Source organism: Ammospiza nelsoni, chromosome 16 (genome assembly GCF_027579445.1).
Source record: "Ammospiza nelsoni isolate bAmmNel1 chromosome 16, bAmmNel1.pri, whole genome shotgun sequence".
Lineage (NCBI taxonomy): Eukaryota > Metazoa > Chordata > Aves > Passeriformes > Passerellidae > Ammospiza > Ammospiza nelsoni.
In genome coordinates this window covers 11,484,672-11,503,359 of record NC_080648.1, presented here as the reverse complement: position 1 = coordinate 11,503,359, position 18,688 = coordinate 11,484,672, and the positions used below count along the sequence as shown (strand labels likewise).

Genomic DNA, 18,688 nt, shown 5'->3' with positions numbered 1-18,688 from the left:
CATGAAATAATGTATTAACACAGAGCAAAACAGCAGTCAGTGTTAGCTTTGGGTTGGTTTCAGAGACAATACGAATTTCTTGCTACATAAAATGAGCAAATAAAAGAATTGCTGAAATAGTTGAGACTTGTGGCAGACATTGTACACACAAAATTAATGTTTTCATTCCTATGGCACAGTTTCAGTTTGCAGCCTTTCTCTGTTTATTTTTGCTTGTTGCTTCATTCCTTTGTTTTAAGGAAAGGTGGTGGAACCCTGAGGACTTTCATTTAAAATGATGCCCATATATTATTTGTACTTCAGTCATTAATGTAAAAGCTGAACTAAATGTAAATCTAAATTTTCATGTGTATTCCTCAAATATTAGCAGTTAGCCATGTATTCTGTGGGGTTTTCAGTGGCATTTCATGTGTGGGTGTAAATACTTCTCCAGTTGCCAAGATAAGTGAATGCTGTTATGATGGCAGAATGAAGCTCACGGTGCTGTTTTCCCAGCAGACCCTATAAAGAACTTGCCTTAATTAAAAAAAGCAACCCAAAATTTTTTAAATAACACCAGAGAGCACTGAAATCCACAATACAAAACAAACCTCTGTATTTTACCCTCATTTAAGATGCTTGGGCTCAACATGTTACAAAGGACATAGTAAGTTTTTTCAGTCCCTTGTAAAATTGTGGTGTAATATGTGGTTATAATAAGGTGTATTTTTACTTTCCTGCATTTATGTTTTGTACAGCATGATTGTAGCTTAAGGATGTGTGGGAACTAAGCACAGCAGTCCTGATGTGCAGAGTCACCGAGACAACCCTTGGGGGGCTCGGAGGTCCTGGAACGTTGCCAGAAGTGTTTGGTGGTTGGACTTTGAGTAACAGCTGTGTGAGGATGGGAGGATCACACGGGGATAAATGGTGAAGGGATAGATTAATTATAAAGTGAAAACACAGGTTTTAGAATCTCAGTACAGGGGGGTTCTAAGGGGACAAGATGGAGGAATTAGGGCGTGTCCTGTCCTTCTTCTTCTTCTTCTTCTTCTTCTTCTTCTTCTTCTTCTTCTTCTTCTTCTTCTTCTTCTTCTTCTTTTTCTTGTCATCCATCTTTGGTGGTGATGGTGGCATTTTGAGATTGGTTCTTACTGAATGTGCACTTGTCAATAAGGGTGAAAGGTACTGGGGGAAAAGGGAAATATCTTACTCTTAGTTTTGGGTATAAGGATAAGTGACCACCCTGAGGGCAGGCAGCGTGCGATGGCTGGCGTGCTGTGCGGAGCTCTGTCAGGCCAGGGGAAAATATTGTAGATAAGAATTCATAAACAACACTGGAGACAGAAAAACCTGAAGACTCCTCTCGTCCTTTGGAGCGGGGGCTGCCCCAAGGCCATCCCGAGCCTTCCAGGCCATTGGAACAGCCGAGGAACGGGACAAGGATGTTTTTAAATGTTTGTAGTAACAAGCAGGGGAAGTAGATTGAAAAAAATGCAACCAGAATGTTTATAATTAAACTCAAGCTAGGTAGTTTTCTTTTGTGTGGTTTTGTTTTTTTTTTTTTTTTAAGTTGCTATTTTTTGTCTTTTTCTTGATAGAACTTGTGAAGCATTTAGGTTATGAAATTGTGAGGGAGAAGCATGCGCTTAGAAGGATCAGGATAATATGGGCAGAAGAAGAAAGAGTAGAATGAGTGGGTTAGCTCCTGTTTGATTGGGGCAAAAAAAAAATAAATTAAAAAACTCCACAGCATTGCTTAGAATTTGTGAAAGACTCTGGAAATAATCCTGAAAGTTGCATGTCCTGTCCTGGTTCTCGTGTGTGCCTGCAGTGACGTGCTGCACTTCCTGAGTCACGGGAGGGCAAACGGGAAAGCTTCTGATCCACAGAAAAAGGGCAGATAAAATGTTTAATTATTAACAGTTTTTACAATGTTGGAAATAGCAGGAAGTAAAACTTGCTGAAATAACTTGAATAACATTCAGAGTTTCTAGCTCTTTCTAGATTTGGTAAATGTCAGATTAATTGTATCACAGCCTGTGGAGATAGCAGAGCATGAACTAAAAGGGAAAAGACTGAACTGCTCTGAAAATAGATTGTTGTGTATAATGATATATTGAAATGTGTGTGTCTGAGAAGGTGAAAATGGGGCTTTCACTAATTTTTCTAGGTGATAATAAGCCATATAAAGCTTTCTTCAAAGTATAAACCTGGGTTGTAAATCCGGTTTTGCTCTAACAATGAGACAACCAGGCTGTTTCAACTTCATTCTTACCTTGCCAATCCAGTTAAAATAGAAGTTTGTATTCTTTTTCTTTTTTTCATGCCTCTTGAATGAAATTAATATTCAGGCAGCCTGTTCATCTGCTGAGCTTTCATGTCAGTGAACTGAGCACAAAGTTACCTCTGCTGAGAAAGCTGGGCTGTAAGATTGTTCAATTGGTGCAGAATTATGAAGAAGTGGTTACTTCTAATTTGGCCTTTTTATTAGGTGATGTTTGTTTTGAAGGTTTGTTTGTTGGTTTTAGTAAGTCAGCCTGAAGCATTGTGGCAGATCCATCAAAGGTTTTCTGCCAGGTGCCCTTGACCCCACAGCTGGCCAGTGAGAGGTTTTCTGTTCATTGTGGGCAAGCTGACTTTGGTAGAGCTTGAGAAAATAAACTGTGTGCAACTTCATATTTTAAATTTTGCTTGATATGTTTGGATTGATTGAAATCTACTTACATGCAAAGATTATGTTGACTTTCTCTTAAAATACCAGAACAATAAATAAAAATGGCTGTACCAGGCCTCCATAAATTATAGGAGGTCATGAATTGCAACTGCTTCATTGTTGGAACCTGGTAGGATTTTTTCGTAACCAAGAATTTGCAATAACAGATTTTAATATGATAGGGTGAAAAAAAAAAGTCAAACCATTGACTAGAATATAACCCTTCATTTTCTGTTGTCAGCTCACCTGGAGCCCTGATCTCAGAGCAGGATTCACTTGTGTGAGGCTTAAGAGATTTACAGCCTGTGTGTAATTCAAGGCACAGAGACCATTTAAACACTTCTAAGCCTGAAATATTTTTTCTCTAGGTCTCAATGCAAGAAAATGCTGAGGAGATGGAAGCAGTCTTACATAGAGATTATGACCAACTCCCTCAGCACATGGATGCACTTTGGGGAGGGTTGGGAGCAGCAAAACTGCTTTATTCAAACTGCTGAGAGTACTCTGGGCTCCTGTTGTGATAGCTAATGAATGGTCTGGCATTTTGGTACTGAAAGCAGAGGGCTTGGTTGTCAGGAATTTGCAAGTGAAGATAAAGTTTATTTGTCCTGATGTGGAACAGAAGCAGGAGCTGTGGGAGAACAAAGGGAGGGAAGGTACTTGTCTCCAGGCTGTCATATCAATCTCCAGTTATGAAACAAAAGGTTTCAGTGAATGTTTTGAAGCTGGGGAAAGCCTCTTTGTTATCTAGTTTTGGTGATGAGTGTTGTGGTTATGTGTGTGTCACGAGCTGCTTTTGCCCAATCACAGTTGCTTGAGTTTATTTAGAGCAGGCAGTGGGGAGATCAAGGGGCTGATGTGACTCTGACTGATTCTGGGCATTACATTGGCTCCACTCTGCCATGAAGCTGCAATTTAAATTTTTAATACCACAGAAAACCAGAAAGGCAATTTACTGTGGTTTATAGCTATTTTGAGAGCTGAGAACATGAAAAATGTCCAGATAATCTGGATTCTAAATAAAAGGTGGCAAAAGTGTGGGTGGTTCTGTGGAATCTGACATGGTGAAGTTGCTTCCTGTATCCAGACCTGATGATCACTTGGACTCTGAACTGGCAGTTAGGACACGTAATAACTTCCTAGAAAGGATGATCAGTACCATCAAAAACTGCTTGACTGTAAAGGTTCCTTAGTTAGGATTTAGGTTTTGCTCTTGCTGTTTAAAGATGTTGTATTAGACCAGTGCCTGAGATCATTCTAAAACTTTCATAGCCATTAAATATTTTAGCATGGTAGGTACTTTAAAACACTCTGTGTAACCTACTTAACTCTCCTTGATTCTTTGGAAGAGGATTGAATGAGTCTGCAAATTATTTCATAATTGTTAAGACTTAGATGTCCAATGCTAACTTTCACTTCAGATTTGGTTAACTCATAAATGAAAGGAGGGATTTGCTGTTTTAGGGGCTCTCTCATAAGCTGTGCTAATGTGGGCTTTATGCTTTCTTGTTCAGAACAAGAAACTGATGATTTGACAAGAATTCCTCTAACGTGATGTTTGGATTCCTGACTGAGTTGAAAACTGTTGAAAACTTTATGATCTAATAATATTTTCCTTCTTTTCAGATTAACTGCTGAAGTACTGATCGAGTTCTGCTATTCTTCAATGAGGAACTACAGGCTGATCTTTTGCCATAATCTTAAACAACCATAAATGACAGAAGAATGCTTGGTCAGTGAGGGCAGCTGGCGCAGAAAGCGTTTTTCAAACTCGGCTGTTTAAGTACTCTGAGGTGGGTTTCTTAACTGTTTCTTAACTTGCTTTCCTGGGGAAAAAATAAAGGAAGAGCAAGTGTGAATTTCAGAATGTCTAATCTATTAGAATTTACCTCTTGGTAAACAGAGAATTTTAGTTTGGTTGCAGTGCTTTGACTAACAGCATTTACTTCATGTTCTATGTGCCAGCTTCTGTCAAAGTGACTGCTGGCATTTAAGCAAGTATGTTTTCTTTTCTTTTTATTAGTTATTTTGAAATGACTGTTTTTTCTTTCCTAGGAGAAATATTTTGGTTTTGACAGGATTACAGCCTGACTGACTTACACTGCTCTTTGTTATCGATCTAGATCCTTTATCAAGCAAAGACTTGCAAGTGAAGCTCAAGCTTCTGCATGATAGAATGGTATCACTGAGCATCTAGAAACTAGCTTTGGGGGTTTTCTGATCAGTAAAAAATTTAATTTGATTCAGGTGTGGAAAGCTTTATTATGTAGACCAGAAAATGCCAAGTATATTTTAAAATTATTACAGCCCAGTTGAGTATCACAAAGTACTTAATCATTTCATATGATTGAAATTAGGGTTTTGGTTTGGTGTGATCCACTGGTTTCATTTCCTGTTGAGAGACTTTTGTATTGAGTTCTGAGAGCCTGGTTACTAAATACTGTCAGAAAAAGTACTGAGGAATTTACCAAAATACCTTAGAACTTAATTAGAAATGTGGTAACTAGAATTTTCTGCATTTTCCTTCCTGCTGTATACATTCTTCTCAGTCCTCTGTTGAGGGCTGGACAGAACACCTCAGTGGTAGTCATTTATTGAGCTGGCTGTGTTTGGAGACATTACAGAACTGTCCATTAAAGCAGTGCATGGATGGAGGCAGACTAGAGAGTATTTGCATTAGGTAATTAAAACACTTTGTGTTACAGATTAATGCTTTCCAAAACATACATTGAACTGGGCCTTTGGGTTTTAATTTCTCCTATTGACAGAAAAGACAGCTTTGATTTTTGGCTGCAAAAAGATATGAGGAAGAGCTCCTCCCCTTCCTTGAGTAACTGCAACTCTGTTCTTGCTAACAAAATATTTGGAATTCCACTTGATGAGCTGCAGCAAGAAGGGCAACCAGACAATGAGGTTCCATTCATAGTCCGCCATGTCGTGGACTATATTGAGGAACATGGTATGTATCACCTTGCCTTATTTAAAATAATGTATTTCACTGGCATTCTTACAGAATGGATTGTGGGGTTTGAAGAGTACTTGTTTCTGAAGTTAATTATTCAGCTGGATGTGATTTGGCTGTTTTGGGTTACTTCCTTTCTTTGCTCCTTCTGTTATGTGTATCACAGTAATGTAGTCAGCTCTGCAGGGCACCTCATAGGAAATGCTGTGGTTTAGGTACTGCTAACATGTCCCTTGTTATTTTATTGTTACTGGACACATGAATGTGTGTGTTGGGAAGGGAACTGTGGAAAACTGTTGTCCAGAAAATGTTTCAGTCAGTATGGGAATTGTACATAGCTGATTATCACTATTTTCTCCAATATATTTGTCCATACCAGAGCTAAAAGTTTATTTATGCAATTGTTTTCCTGACTCAGGGGGTCTGGAACAAGAAGGACTTTTCCAAGTCAATGGGAATGCTGAGACAGTGGAGTGGCTCCGGCAGCGATACGATAATGGAGAAGATGTGGACCTGGTTAAAGAAGCAGATGTACCCTCAGCTATCAGCCTTCTTAGATTTTTTCTTCAAGAACTTCCAGAGCCAGTTATTCCAGGCAGTTTGCACATACATTTGATGCAACTTTCTCAAGGTAATAACTCTTTTTGATTCAGTGTTTTTATTTGATGATTTTAAGAGTAAAACCCAGGATTGAATTGAGATTTGTAGTGGCACTAAGGTGTTTTTTGTGCTCTGTGTAATAGTAAGAGTGATAATATTGCTGTGCACTTTGGCAGTGTTATCTGTCAGGACTGGAAATGGGACTGAAGAATATTCACTTGGTGTGACAGCAGAATTCCCTTCTATGACTGTAAAATCTAGTGTGAAAATTGTTTTTTTCCTCTCATCTTTGTATAGATCTCTGTGGATAGGTTTACACATGGATTGTTTCTAGCATACAATTCCCCAGTTAGTTCTCTTTTGTTGAAGATAGAGAGAAACTTCATTTAAACTTGCAGCTTATTGACTTTACCGACTTTTTTAAAGTGTAAAAGTTATTTCAGAAAACTTTAAAGTTATCTGTAACAAGGGAATCAAACCACATAAACCCTGAAACAGTGCTTTCAGATGCTAAAATGATACTTTTGATTTTCTCTAACTGGGTTTTGCCTGTCTGATAGACATCTCAGTCAGTTTTCGGAATTACATCATCAGCTGCATTTGAAGCAGAGGAATTGCTTAAAAACCTGCAGAAGGCGGTAGCAATTGTTGAGCCGTGTGTTAGTTCTGCAGTTATGTCAGGCTCAGTTCTCAGGATGCCTTCATTGCACAGCAGGGTGTGGCCTGTGTGCATCGTTAGGAGCTCATTGCAGGCAGGTGGTTCCTCAAAGAGAGGTGATTTGGCTAATTGGGGTGTGAATGTGGTCATCCCAGAGCACGTGGCCCTGCTTTGCTGCCAGAGGACTTCAGTTAGGGTAAAAATGTTCTGCTTTTGGGTCTCTGGTTGTTTAGAACTCAAGTTTCAGGAGGGATTGCTTAGACAAAACATGGAGATGTGTCTGTTCAGAGTGGTCTCATTATCACCTTGCTGTGGTCTTCTTGTAAAAGTCTACATTGTTAATGTACTTTTTTTTTTCTGTTCTGTTTCCAAAGTGCAATTTCTAGAGGAAGAGCTGTCAATGAAATGTTCATTTTAATGTGTAATGTGTTTGGACGACCATTTCCTGTGCTTGGTTGCCTGTATTCAGGTGCTGTAGGTGTTGACTGTGTCTGAGCAAATGAAATCCTGCAGATCCTGCTTGGTGCTCCTGTACATGCTCAGCAGGGAATTTACTCACTCTTTGCTCTGATATCAATAACTACTACGTCTCTGCCCTCTCATCTAGAGGGGCAGAGATGGTTCATCATCTTCAAGCATGCTTTTCCCTCTCTAACTGATCTTAGAATAGTTTTCAAGTGTCTGAGAAAGAAAGAGAGGCCTCTTTGTATCAATTTTTCTCCCATTTTGCTTTCCTGACATTTCTTTTCCTATGGATGAAATTTCTCAGGTACAAACAGCTGTAAATCTCTGAACCTTGCTGCCTGTAAGGCTGATGGGGTAACAAATAAGATTTATGGGGACATATTTTGATGAAGAGTATAGTTAAATGGGGTGAGAAAGACGAGATTTTATGGTGACCCTTTCTCAGATCTGAAATTGAATCAGCAAGCTTCAAGCTGAGCACTATGAAGATGATTACATTGAGATAGCTTGGATTTATCAGTTAAGTATTATAAAAGCAGGTAGAGTGGTGAGAATGGGATGCTTGTAAAGGAAAAGGTGTCAAAGCAGCTTGTTGCCAGAAGAATTTAAGTAGATGGCAGTTAACTCACTGTTGGAGCTGTTGCTATCTCTAGAGCTCTTCTGTGGAGCTGCTGTTATGTAACAACGGTAAAACAAAAACATTTCAGAGTTTGCCCTCTGAAATCAGGAATTTGAGTGGGCATTAATTGGGGAAAACGTGCAGAAGAGAATGTGGTGGATTATGAACAAATGCAAGAAAGTTTTCACATTTTAGGTTGTGGTTTGGTCAAATCAGTTGTCTTTTCAGAAGTAAGTAATTGTCAGAGGCAAAAAGCTGATTACTATCAAATAGATACCTTCTTTGTGACTAAAATATTTTTATTACTTTTTCAGATTATAATAATGAAGATGAATTTGGAAGAAAGTTGAGGTTCCTCTTGCAGCAGCTTCCACCTGTTAATTACAGTTTGTTAAAGTTTCTGTGTAAATTTTTAGCTAACGTAGCATCACATCATGAAGAAATTTGGTCAGCAAGTTCTTTAGCTGCAGTCTTTGGCCCGGATGTTTTTCAGTAAGTTAATTATAAAAGTTAATTCACTGTTTCTGTGGGAATTTGAGTGTCGCTTTGTAATTTTAAGTCATTCCTGGTCCCTGAGCAACAGTAATAAAGTGCACAATATGTTTCAGGCAGAATCCTTTTCTGTTCCCACCCACTCTCTCACCGCAGTTTGGTTTTACAATTTTTGCTGAGATTTAAACAGCAGCTTGTCTCTGGACTGTGGCATGAGAAACCACTGTTTTGATGATTGCATTGCTGTATTTATTCTGAGGTTCAAATATTTTAGTGGTAATATATAAGGCTACTATATGTAGCAAGAAAACAGTTCTGGAAAAAGGCTGGTAAAGTACCAGCTTAAACTGTTGTTTCCTCTCCACAGGAAAATATTTGACTTTTAAATACTCCTCATGAAAATTTAATTGACTGAATAGTTGCTAATTCATGCTTTTTAAATATAAAATAGTATAAAGCTTTATAAGGCACTAGTGTGAGGGCCTGCCTAAAGTTCTGTGTGTTCAGAATGGGTAGGGGGCAATGGTGTGAAGTATAGCACTGAGTCATAGGAGACTTTCAGAGGTGTTCTTTGGGGAAATGTTGCATTTAGATTTTTAAACTAAAGCAGTGTTGAAATCTTTAGCATTTACACAGATGTGGAGGATCTGAAAGAACAGGAACTAGTTAGCAGAATAATGGCAGGACTTCTGGAGAACTACTATGAGTTTTTTGAAAATGAAGAGGAAGATTTTTCATCTACTAATGATTTAAGCTCAATAACTGAGCAGGTAAGAATATTTTGAATGGCTATATGTTACCACTTAACTGTTATATACATTTATATTTATGAAAGATTTATTGAAATACAGGTTCTTTAGTATGACTTAGAAGTTTCTTGCAAACTGACAAAACCTGACATTTTCTTAATGGTTGTGAAATTCTTGATTTTATAGTAAGTGTAGCTGTACTGTATTGAAAAATACATAGGAACTAAACCAACAGTGATATCCTGCCCAACACAGACACTTATAAACAGCTTTCTAATTACCAGTTTAGGAATAAAGAACTGTTTTTTTGATCAAATGAAGAACAACTCTGTTGTTGGTCTTGGTCAAGAGTGTTTCTAGATGTGTCTTCCAGGAATATGCAGGGTCTCACACTCCACTTGATGATGTTATCAGTGGTGCTTTCCTGTGCCAAAGTTTTTGAATGGTGTTTCTGATTCTAAGAGTTGAAAACTATGGATTTTCTGTAAAGAGGAAAAAGGGGAAAAATAAGCAGTTGCTAAGGTAGGTAACAAAGAGTACTGAATTTTACAGCCTATTTCACAAATCCCTCCTCTAGCAAGACAGGTAAGGCAAGTACTGGGGCACTTGGCTGCTTCCTCTCCCCTGCAGTAGGTGCTGATCTGGTGTGCCAGGCTGGCAGCAGGTTCTGGAGTGAGCAGTGTGTGCTGTGAGAGCTCCTGGGGCAAACTCTGCCCCTCTGCAAAGCAGGAACCTGGCACTGAGAGCTGCCCCAGCCCTGCTGCATGCAGGGAGCTGCTGAGCAAAGCTGGGCTGTGGCTCCTGCAGCTGGAGGAGTCACTGGGTTGGGATCACTGCTCTGTAAACCAGAGCTGCTCTGTGCTCTCATGCTTTGAAATTATTGCCTTGGCTGTGCCTTGTTGTGTTTCAGCAAAAGGGTTTCCTAAGTACAGAATCTCTTTGGTGTGTGGTTTTGTTTGTTTTTTCCCTTAGCCGGAGGGCTGGTGGGGTGTCCCTTTAATTTCGTGGTGTCTCCAGCAGATGTCAACAGTGCACTTGTGTGAGGCCAGAGCGGTGGGACAGAAGGGCTGCTGTCCCTGCAGGGCGCAGCAGCTGCCCCAGTGTGTGGGTGGCCTTGCCTTTGCTTCACTGGCACATCCTCTTGCGATTACAGAGCAAAATCAGGGATAAATACATTTCTTGCCTGGAATGTGGTGCCGTATAACACGTTACACCCCTTTGAAAAACTAACCAATATCTTCTCTCTGTCTTCTGTGTAATTTTAAACTTCTGAAGTTTCAATTTTTCTTAATTTAGTGTTTTTGTTTTACACTGGTGACAGAAACTATAAAGCATATTTTCTTGAGGCTGCTGCTTTAATTTTTGGGTTTGCAAGATTGGGAGATCAGTAATCAGTCACAGAGACAGCTTGGGAGTCAAACAGAATCACTTTTTTCTCTTTACCTTTCCATGTTTTAGACATAGTTTCCTTTAAAAAATAAAGTTTGCTGTCTTGAGTTACCACTTGGTTATATTGTTTTGCTTTTTAAATTTGCTATATTTTGCTGCTTCAGTAAAAACATCTGTGTTTGGAAACAAAGAAACAAAAATAGACGAGAGCACAGAAACTTTGTAAGTTTTCATTCTGAGCTTTGAAGTTTGGGTTCATAGACGTCTGTATTGCCTTCCCCTAGGAGGGTTTGATACATGGATAAGGCTACCTGTGGAATAGAGGAGAATGATCAGTTTTAGACATAGAAGAAGAAAGGTTGTGTAGTTCATTATTTCAGTGTGGTTGGGATTTTATTGTTCCTTCATTCTGCTTGTGTTTATTTTTGGCATCAGAGGTGCTTTGTGCTTTTCAGTTTTTGTCCAGTGTTCAAGAGCAGCTTTTTAATGGTGTAGAATTTACAGTTTTACATAAAAGCAAGTCTAGTGTGCCTGGTTTTTCCTAAAATTGAAAGGTATTTCCTTCTTCATGTTACTTTCATCTTTTAATTCCCTGGACCTCTTGGAAGGAGCATTTCAAGCCCTTAACTTTGATGAAATATTTTTTAGATCAATGATCTCTTGGAAGAAGAGGAAGATGTAAAGCTTGAGCAGTCAGAAGAACTTCCAGAAGACAGCACAGAGAAACCTGTGGAAAGGCCAGCTGTGGTGCATCTAGATATGACAGGGAGTCTCTCAGATTCCAGGAATGTTACAGCATCAACAAGGTAACTTGGTTCTGCCTGGAGTTTGGGTTTAAGGTTTGGATTGTAATTTATTCTGTCTGAGAGAGAAACTGCCAGACTTTTGAAATAAATGTTGGTGTGTGCAAAGTGAAGCTTTAGAAGTAGGTGCAGTTCTTATAATAGTAAAATGTGGGTTAAAATAACTGTTCCCAAATTCAGCAGAGGAATGCCTGTAGGATCAGATGAGATTAAGTATGGGAATTTATGCAGGGAAAGTTAAAAAGAGCATATTTTAGTGAAACTGTAAAGTGGTTTTTAAACAGTAAATTCTACAGCAGAAATAAGAAGAATCTGCATACTGGTAGATACAAAGCTGTTCTGTACCATCCTTGCAATGGGAAACCCTGGGACTGTTTCTTGTCATGTGGTGCTGGAGAGCTGTGGGCAGGTTTGGAAGTTGCAAAATGAGATGTAGGCAGGAATGTTGGAGGGTGACCCAGCTTTAGGAGCAACTCCCATAAAAGAATGTGTAAAATTAAAATCATACTTTCATTTGAGAGCTTATTGGTGCTTGCTTAATACACAGATATATATTTTACTTGTAGTATGCAAGGATTTATTGCTTTATTTGTACTTAGAGTTTACATTCTGCAGATGGTGAGTTTTACCTCTTCCCCTCTGCAGCATGTGTTTAGTATGGGCATTGCATGTAAGAACTTGTAGGGATGAGTGAGGAGGAATGAATAATAAAAATGTGACTAAAAGCAGAAGAAATGCAGGGAAAATCACAAGTAAGTCACTGCCTAAGAATGGGTAGTGGATTTTTGGTTGGAGTGTGTTCAGCTGCTGGCTGCATGCTTCATTCTGCTTCATGGCAAGAAACTGTAAAATACTAAATAATGCTTGAATCATTATTCTGTTTTGTATTTTTATATTTTAATAGTTAATTATCTTTATCAGTAATAAAGCTTCTTATTTTTAGTTTGAATTAAATTTTAAAAAAGTTGTTAAAAAAGTTTACCTATTCACAGGTATTAGGTTGCTTTTGGAATGTGTAAACACAGCAGTAGTGACAAACTCAGCATGTTTGAGAGTTTAAATTGGATAGCCTGAAGAGGCAAACATTTTTACTAGATGTTTAAGGTTAATTAAAAATGAATAGGCATTAATTATGGTTGGCATTGTAAATAATTTGTGGGGAAGGATAAGGAGGAATCCTTTAGAAGAAGGAGAATCTTGACTGTAAAACCAGAACAACTGCAGGAAACAGTTAAAAAGAAATTAAGTGAATGAGAAAGTGCTCTTTATTAGACTTTTAACCACTATAAATACTGTAAATATTTTCCCAAACCTGATGGCTTATATGTACACATTCAGTGACCTTTTTCTGGTTTTAGTTTCTTAATGTAAAAAAAAAAAAAATAAAATTAAGAAAGCAGATGTTAATTTGAATTTATTTGGATTATTTATCTTTGTTCGATGTAGAGCCTTTGGCAGTTTTTACAGGAAGGAGGAGGAGAAGTAGATCTCAAACATGATTCTTGTAGCTCTTTAAGATGGGGTTTTGTTTCCTTTTTGCTGTTGGGAACCAAATATCTGTGTATTTTGGTCTCTCTATGAAGAGTACTAAAAGAGATTGTTTATCTTGATTTGTACAATGGGGCATCTGACCTTCCTCCTTGTTATTTGCTATAACTTGCTTCTAATTTTGCTCACTGTCTTTTTTCTCCACTCATTCTGTTTGTTCTTGCTGGAACCTATGACCTTCCTGCACTGCATGGTGTTAATTTGACTGAGTTAGAGATCTTGTGAGAACGTGGATAATCATTAATGCACTTTGGTTTAGTGACTGCTTGAAAATGGTATTTCTCATAAACCTGGGGAGTGATCTTTGAGCCCATTACCCAGCAGGGAGCATTTGTTGCTCCCAGGTTGGTGTTGAGCACATAAAGGAAATTTGTTCTCCTTTACCAGGAGCCTTTTCCCCACGGCTCTTTGCCTTGTGCTGTCCTGACTTTTGGAGTAAAGAATTACTGACTCAGCATTACAGCTGAAATTTAAGACATGCTGTTGAAATAAGTACTTTAGAATCCTCCTCTGTCATTATTCCCAATTTTTCATCCCTGAGCCTTGCCAAGCAATATTTGCTTTAATTGGGCAGTTCATCTCCAATGTTGTCAGTCAGAAGCCTAATATAAAATCTCTTTGGTTATATGTGTAAAAATACGAGATGTGACAGGCAGTAAGTTATATAAACAGTTTACATTGTTTCTACTAAATGCAGTGACAAGGGCAACATCCTCACTGCTTCTGGGATATTTTTGTTAACCCTTTTGATATTTAACTAGCTCTGATCAGAGAGAAGTGATAATGCCAAGGGAGACAAAATCCATGGTATAGCTGCCTGAATAGAAGAGCTGCCTAAACTGCTAAAGAATACATTATTCTTTTAATGTAGTGCTGTTTTTAGCATCCAAATACTTTTTCCTCCTTCCATCCTGGAAAATGTGTAAACAACACGTTAGGAGAGCTTTCAAGTGTTGATTGGGCAGCTTATTGTCAGGAGTGACCTCATGTTGCAGTCGATTTCTATTTAGACTGCAGCCCTTAGTGCAGCACTCCAGAGGTGCCGCTCACAGGCAGCCCCCGAGCACAGGCAGCAGCATGCACAGCCAGCAGCCCTCAGCACGCTTTGCTGCCTTCCACATGAGGCATTTCTACCTGAAGTGCTCTTTTGGGATAGCAAAAATTATCAGAATGGCCTGCAAAGTTCTGCTGCACAGGTAAATATACGAAAAGAAAATGTCATTTTGGTATGATCTCAAGTAAGGGTTGAACTTTTAAAATGATGGGAGATTAAATGTGGTTTGGAGATACAAAATGAAATAATAGCACAACTGATTATTTTAATGAGAAATATGAATCTGTGTATGGTCAGGAAATTACCAAGGAAAACTTGGACATGTTTTATCTCCAGTTAATGTATTTTTCTACTTGAGATATGTTTTTACTGGGACCTTTTCTGGCTAGGGAGCTAATGCTGGAGGGGTTCTCAGGAGGGAGTTAGCATTATGAAACAAAGATGTTTACCTTTCTGTGTCTTGCTGTGTCATGCTGCGTTAAGGCTCTGTCTGGCATTATAAATTACAGCTTTTAAAAAGTATTCTGGAACTGTGGTAGGTGGGCTTAGAAGTTGTAGTGGCTTTTCACTTAAAATTGTCACATTCGTTTCAGAAAGTGCTTAATTGCTAAAGTGATTTGTTGAAGATGTAAGATATTCTTCATGTAGTAAGAGGATTCTTTAGGATTTGTAATACTGCTGATTTATGCACAGCTTTTGCTGAGTACCTCTAATGCTCCCAAAGGTATTGAGTGAAAGCACTGGAGAGCCATCCTGTGCTGGGGGCTGAAGGTTACACACTAGGATGGAAAATTTTCTTCTGAACCATGTCTGGAATCATCTGCATTCTTTGGAGATGAGTTTGATTCTCCCTGTTCTTGACACATTTCCTCATTGTCTCAAGTGGTAGAAGAAAAGGTTTTCAAGTCATCAGTTTCCTATAAATAGTGTTTGTACTTGTGCCCTTGACTGAGTTTTTCTTGCTCTCTTTTGCAATTAGGGTGTTGCAGTGTTCTGTGCTCTAATTGCCTCATTTTTTTCTACCAATCTGTCCAAGGAGTGACTGTTTTATTAGTAATTCAATTTCAATCTACACAATTGTGTATTTGTACCTTTAGAATACCAGCATACCTTTAATACAACTTTGTAGAACTTACTGAGATGGATACTAAAAGCTACATTTGTCATATTTTGAAATATTACTGGGATTTTTTCCCAAGATTATGCTTCTTTTATCTTACTTTGTTCATGAAGCTAAACTTGTAGCTTCAAATTTTCATTTTTTATTTCAAGTATTGTTAATACAGAGTATGTTTATCAGGAAATTGACTTTGTACAGGTCATAGGGCTGTGCTGAACTTCTGTGCATGGAAATACAAATGACATGTAAATATCCTAAGCTGTAAACTCCCTCCTGCCACTTTTTGTTTGTAAGAAAAATATAAAATGTCAGCGTGTCCCCCCTCAGTTATTTGATCTGCAGCTCTGAAATCAGTGGCTACAAGATCTGGCTTCCATGTCAGGTGTTTTAATTTCCTGAAGCTATGTCTGCTTGGAAATAGAAGTGGAGTGTTACCTGTTCTGTCAATGCATTTGCAATAGATCAGCTTTGGCTTTTCACCAGGCAAACACACACACAAATCATAAGATGAACTTGATTTGTCAGCCAGTTTCCATTTTTAAAAAAGGGAAGAAAAGAAATTAAAAGCATCTATGAGCACCTGCTTGTTCACTTTGTGTCATATGGGCTTTAAATGCTGTGCACTCTGCTCTTGGCCCAAGGTGCAAGTACAAGGTGTCTAAGGCAAACTGGCATAGTTATTTTTAAATAAATACTTTAACCACTTTATCACCTTATATTTAATTGAAAGCACTTTATTGCTTGTGTTTCACCTACTTGGAGGAAGGAAAAATAAAGAGTCTGCTTGAGGTGATTTCTCTCTGGTGATGGAACTACTAATAAACCTTCTAAGTTCTAATCAAGGAATTCTTTGCTGTGTTGAAACTATTCTTGGGCAAACAGAGAGACTGTCTGCATTTTTTTAGTGCAAGCAAGGCTCATGGCAGTCAAAACTGATAGTGCACCTCACAGAGGTAATAACTTGCTCAGTTCTCCAGGGGAGTGGCAAGCTCCCTTGTATTTCAGGGTTTACCATATGCATTCATGAAAATAATATTTTTAATCAACTTTGGCTGCAGTGTTGTTGCATGGTAAAGAGTAGAATAAAATTTTCTTCAGCTTTTTGAGCTTAATTATCTGTAATAGAAAGAAAAAGCCTTTTTTAACCTCCCTCTCTGCCTCCAACTTAAGCTGAAATTAATATTAAATTTTTTTCTGAGTGAGATGTGTGTGTTGCAATTCAGGGCTGTTTATAGCAGATTTCTCATCTTTTATTCTTTATTGTCACTTCGTCTGAAGTTTTAAGTATTCTGTTTATAATAAAATTTTAATCATATTAATGAAAAATTGTAGAGGGACCACACACATGAATGAACTGGCTTGTGTTAGTTATGTTGATTTCCACCCTCCCACCCCTCCTCGAGGAGCTTTCTAGGCTGAAGTGGCTTTGCCTGGAGATTTCCAGATGCTTTACAAAAATCAGGCTCCTGTCCCAAAATCTGCCTTCTACTTGGAATGTTGTAGCTGTGCTCAGAGAGTGTTGTAGATCTGTTGAGCATTGCAGAACAAAATTATGCAACAGTGGGAAGAACCTGTGGAGGAAAGCAAAGTAATTTGGAATTTGCTTTAGGCAGCAAGGTTAAAATCTGCATTCTTAAGCAAGGTGTCAGGAAATGTTTGACTACAGAATGATTAGTATTTCCCATGGGAAAAACCATACATCTGAGAGCTTGGAGCTTCATAACACAACAAATATTGGCTCTTGAGAGACTGAAATCTGCATTGCTGCTTCTACAACTTTCTGCGTCGTGATGCTGCTCCTTAAGATTTTGTTATTTAAATAATAAAGGACTGCAAATCAGGGTGTTCCTTCCATGTTTATTCTACTTCTGTTAGCTGCATCACATGCAATATTTAAGTATTTTTAGGTTGCTTTCTGTTGACTTCAAACTTCTATTTAGTGTGAGAAGTTTCTGCATTATATTAATTTTTCTTTCTTTATTGCAGTGCTCATATCTCTCCCATAAGTATCTTGCCAGCCTCTGCAGAGTAAGTATAATGAAAATATCAAATGTTTGAATTGTGCTCTTACTAGAACATGCATAGAAGTTATGTATCCTTCCAAATGAATGCAGTAGGTTTGATTACAGTTATGAAGGAACATATTTTAGTCTGAAGGATTTCACTGGTGGCATTTAACACTAATGCAGGAAATACCAAATGCCTGTCAGCGTTGTTGGCTGCAGGAGCATGAAAGCAGAATGTGCTCGCATCCAAAGTCCAAAACTTTGATTTTACACTTAGGTACATCTGAAATTTTTTACTTAACTTTATAATACCATTCATATTGTAATTTTAGCACAAGTGATGCTGAGTAAAGTTCAGTGGAATTCTTTGTACATGTATGGAGGAAAAAATAAAAGCACCATTTCAGTTAAAATGGGATTAAATAGCTTAAGATTTTTACAGGAGGATTTTTAGAGGCCTCTTTTGTGTTGGGGAGGAGCTGCCTGAGAGGTGCTCAGCAGAGCAGTCTGTTTTTAAAGAATACTGTTCTTTTCTTGATGAAATTTTGGGTGTATCCTGTGTCCTTTATCGGGTACTTGCTGATTGTTGCTCCTATTTGTTGGCTTTTGCCTTTTAAGATGACAGCCCTGTTCAGGAGAGGGTGCAGCCACGTGAGATGAAGTGGAGCCTAATCCAGGGTTGATTCTGACCTGTTATAAACACTGTATTTTATTGTCACATTAATCTCTAAGGCTTTTATAAGTTTTTGTGTATAGTTGTTAAAAAATAGGTTAGTTATTTTAGTGTGTTGATTACTCTTAAAATACTGTTGATAAACTTCATAATACTTCATGTAAATGAGTGATTTCCACTGCTTTTTGGAAAAGCTAGTCTCTTTTGCCTTGAAGTACTGCCATCAAAGATTATTGTCGTGTAAGGTTTATCTGTGCCTTTCTGTCTACATGATCAATGCAAAAGTAGATCTCTTACTAGGACTTTTCCATCTTTTTTTTAGCATTTTAGAAAGAACAATCAGAGCAGCTGTGGAACAGCATCTCTTCGACCTGCAGAGCAGCTTAGATAACGATCTGAAACACATACAGCAACAACGACTGGGCTGTAACAATGAAACAAAAAATCCCGGTGGGGATGAGGAAGGATCTAACAACCAGTAAGATTTTGTTGTGTCTGTAATGAATTCTGTAGGGTTGTGTATCTTAACTCTTCCAAAAAAAACTACCCTAATTCTCCACCTCGACCCAAAAGTTACAGCTTTGGCTGTTGAGTTCAGTTTTATCTATTTTAAAGCAAATCAACTTCCATCAGGTGCCAGTAATCAATAGCTCTTGAAGCAAGTATTTTAAATTGATCTTGTAGCTAAGAATGTTGTAAAGTGTAGTATCGGCTGAATTCTGTGCAAATAGCACAGAAACTTAAATTTATTCAAGTGCTTTCATTCTTATCTCATCAACATGACTTACAACAAAATTTTAACATCTTAAAGCTATTGCAGAATCTGTTTCATAACCCTGTCTTTCTGTGTCAACA

The 18,688-nt window shown here is 38.1% G+C and overlaps 1 protein-coding gene across 5 annotated transcripts in view; it reads left to right on the top strand.

Annotated features, from left to right (window-relative positions):
• FAM13B (family with sequence similarity 13 member B) overlaps nt 1-18,688 on the top strand; it is a 44,994-nt gene that overhangs the window by 7,040 nt on the left and 19,266 nt on the right. For all 5 annotated transcript variants that reach the window (XM_059483374.1, XM_059483375.1, XM_059483378.1 and 2 more), the window contains exons 2-9: nt 4,322-4,488; nt 5,464-5,654; nt 6,076-6,288; nt 8,314-8,491; nt 9,117-9,261; nt 11,278-11,435; nt 17,141-17,182; nt 18,156-18,311. In XM_059483374.1, coding sequence (XP_059339357.1) covers nt 5,498-5,654; nt 6,076-6,288; nt 8,314-8,491; nt 9,117-9,261; nt 11,278-11,435; nt 17,141-17,182; nt 18,156-18,311 — 1,049 coding nt within the window. In that variant the 5' untranslated portion in view covers nt 4,322-4,488; nt 5,464-5,497. The remainder of the gene's footprint in view (nt 1-4,321; nt 4,489-5,463; nt 5,655-6,075; nt 6,289-8,313; nt 8,492-9,116; nt 9,262-11,277; nt 11,436-17,140; nt 17,183-18,155; nt 18,312-18,688) is intronic.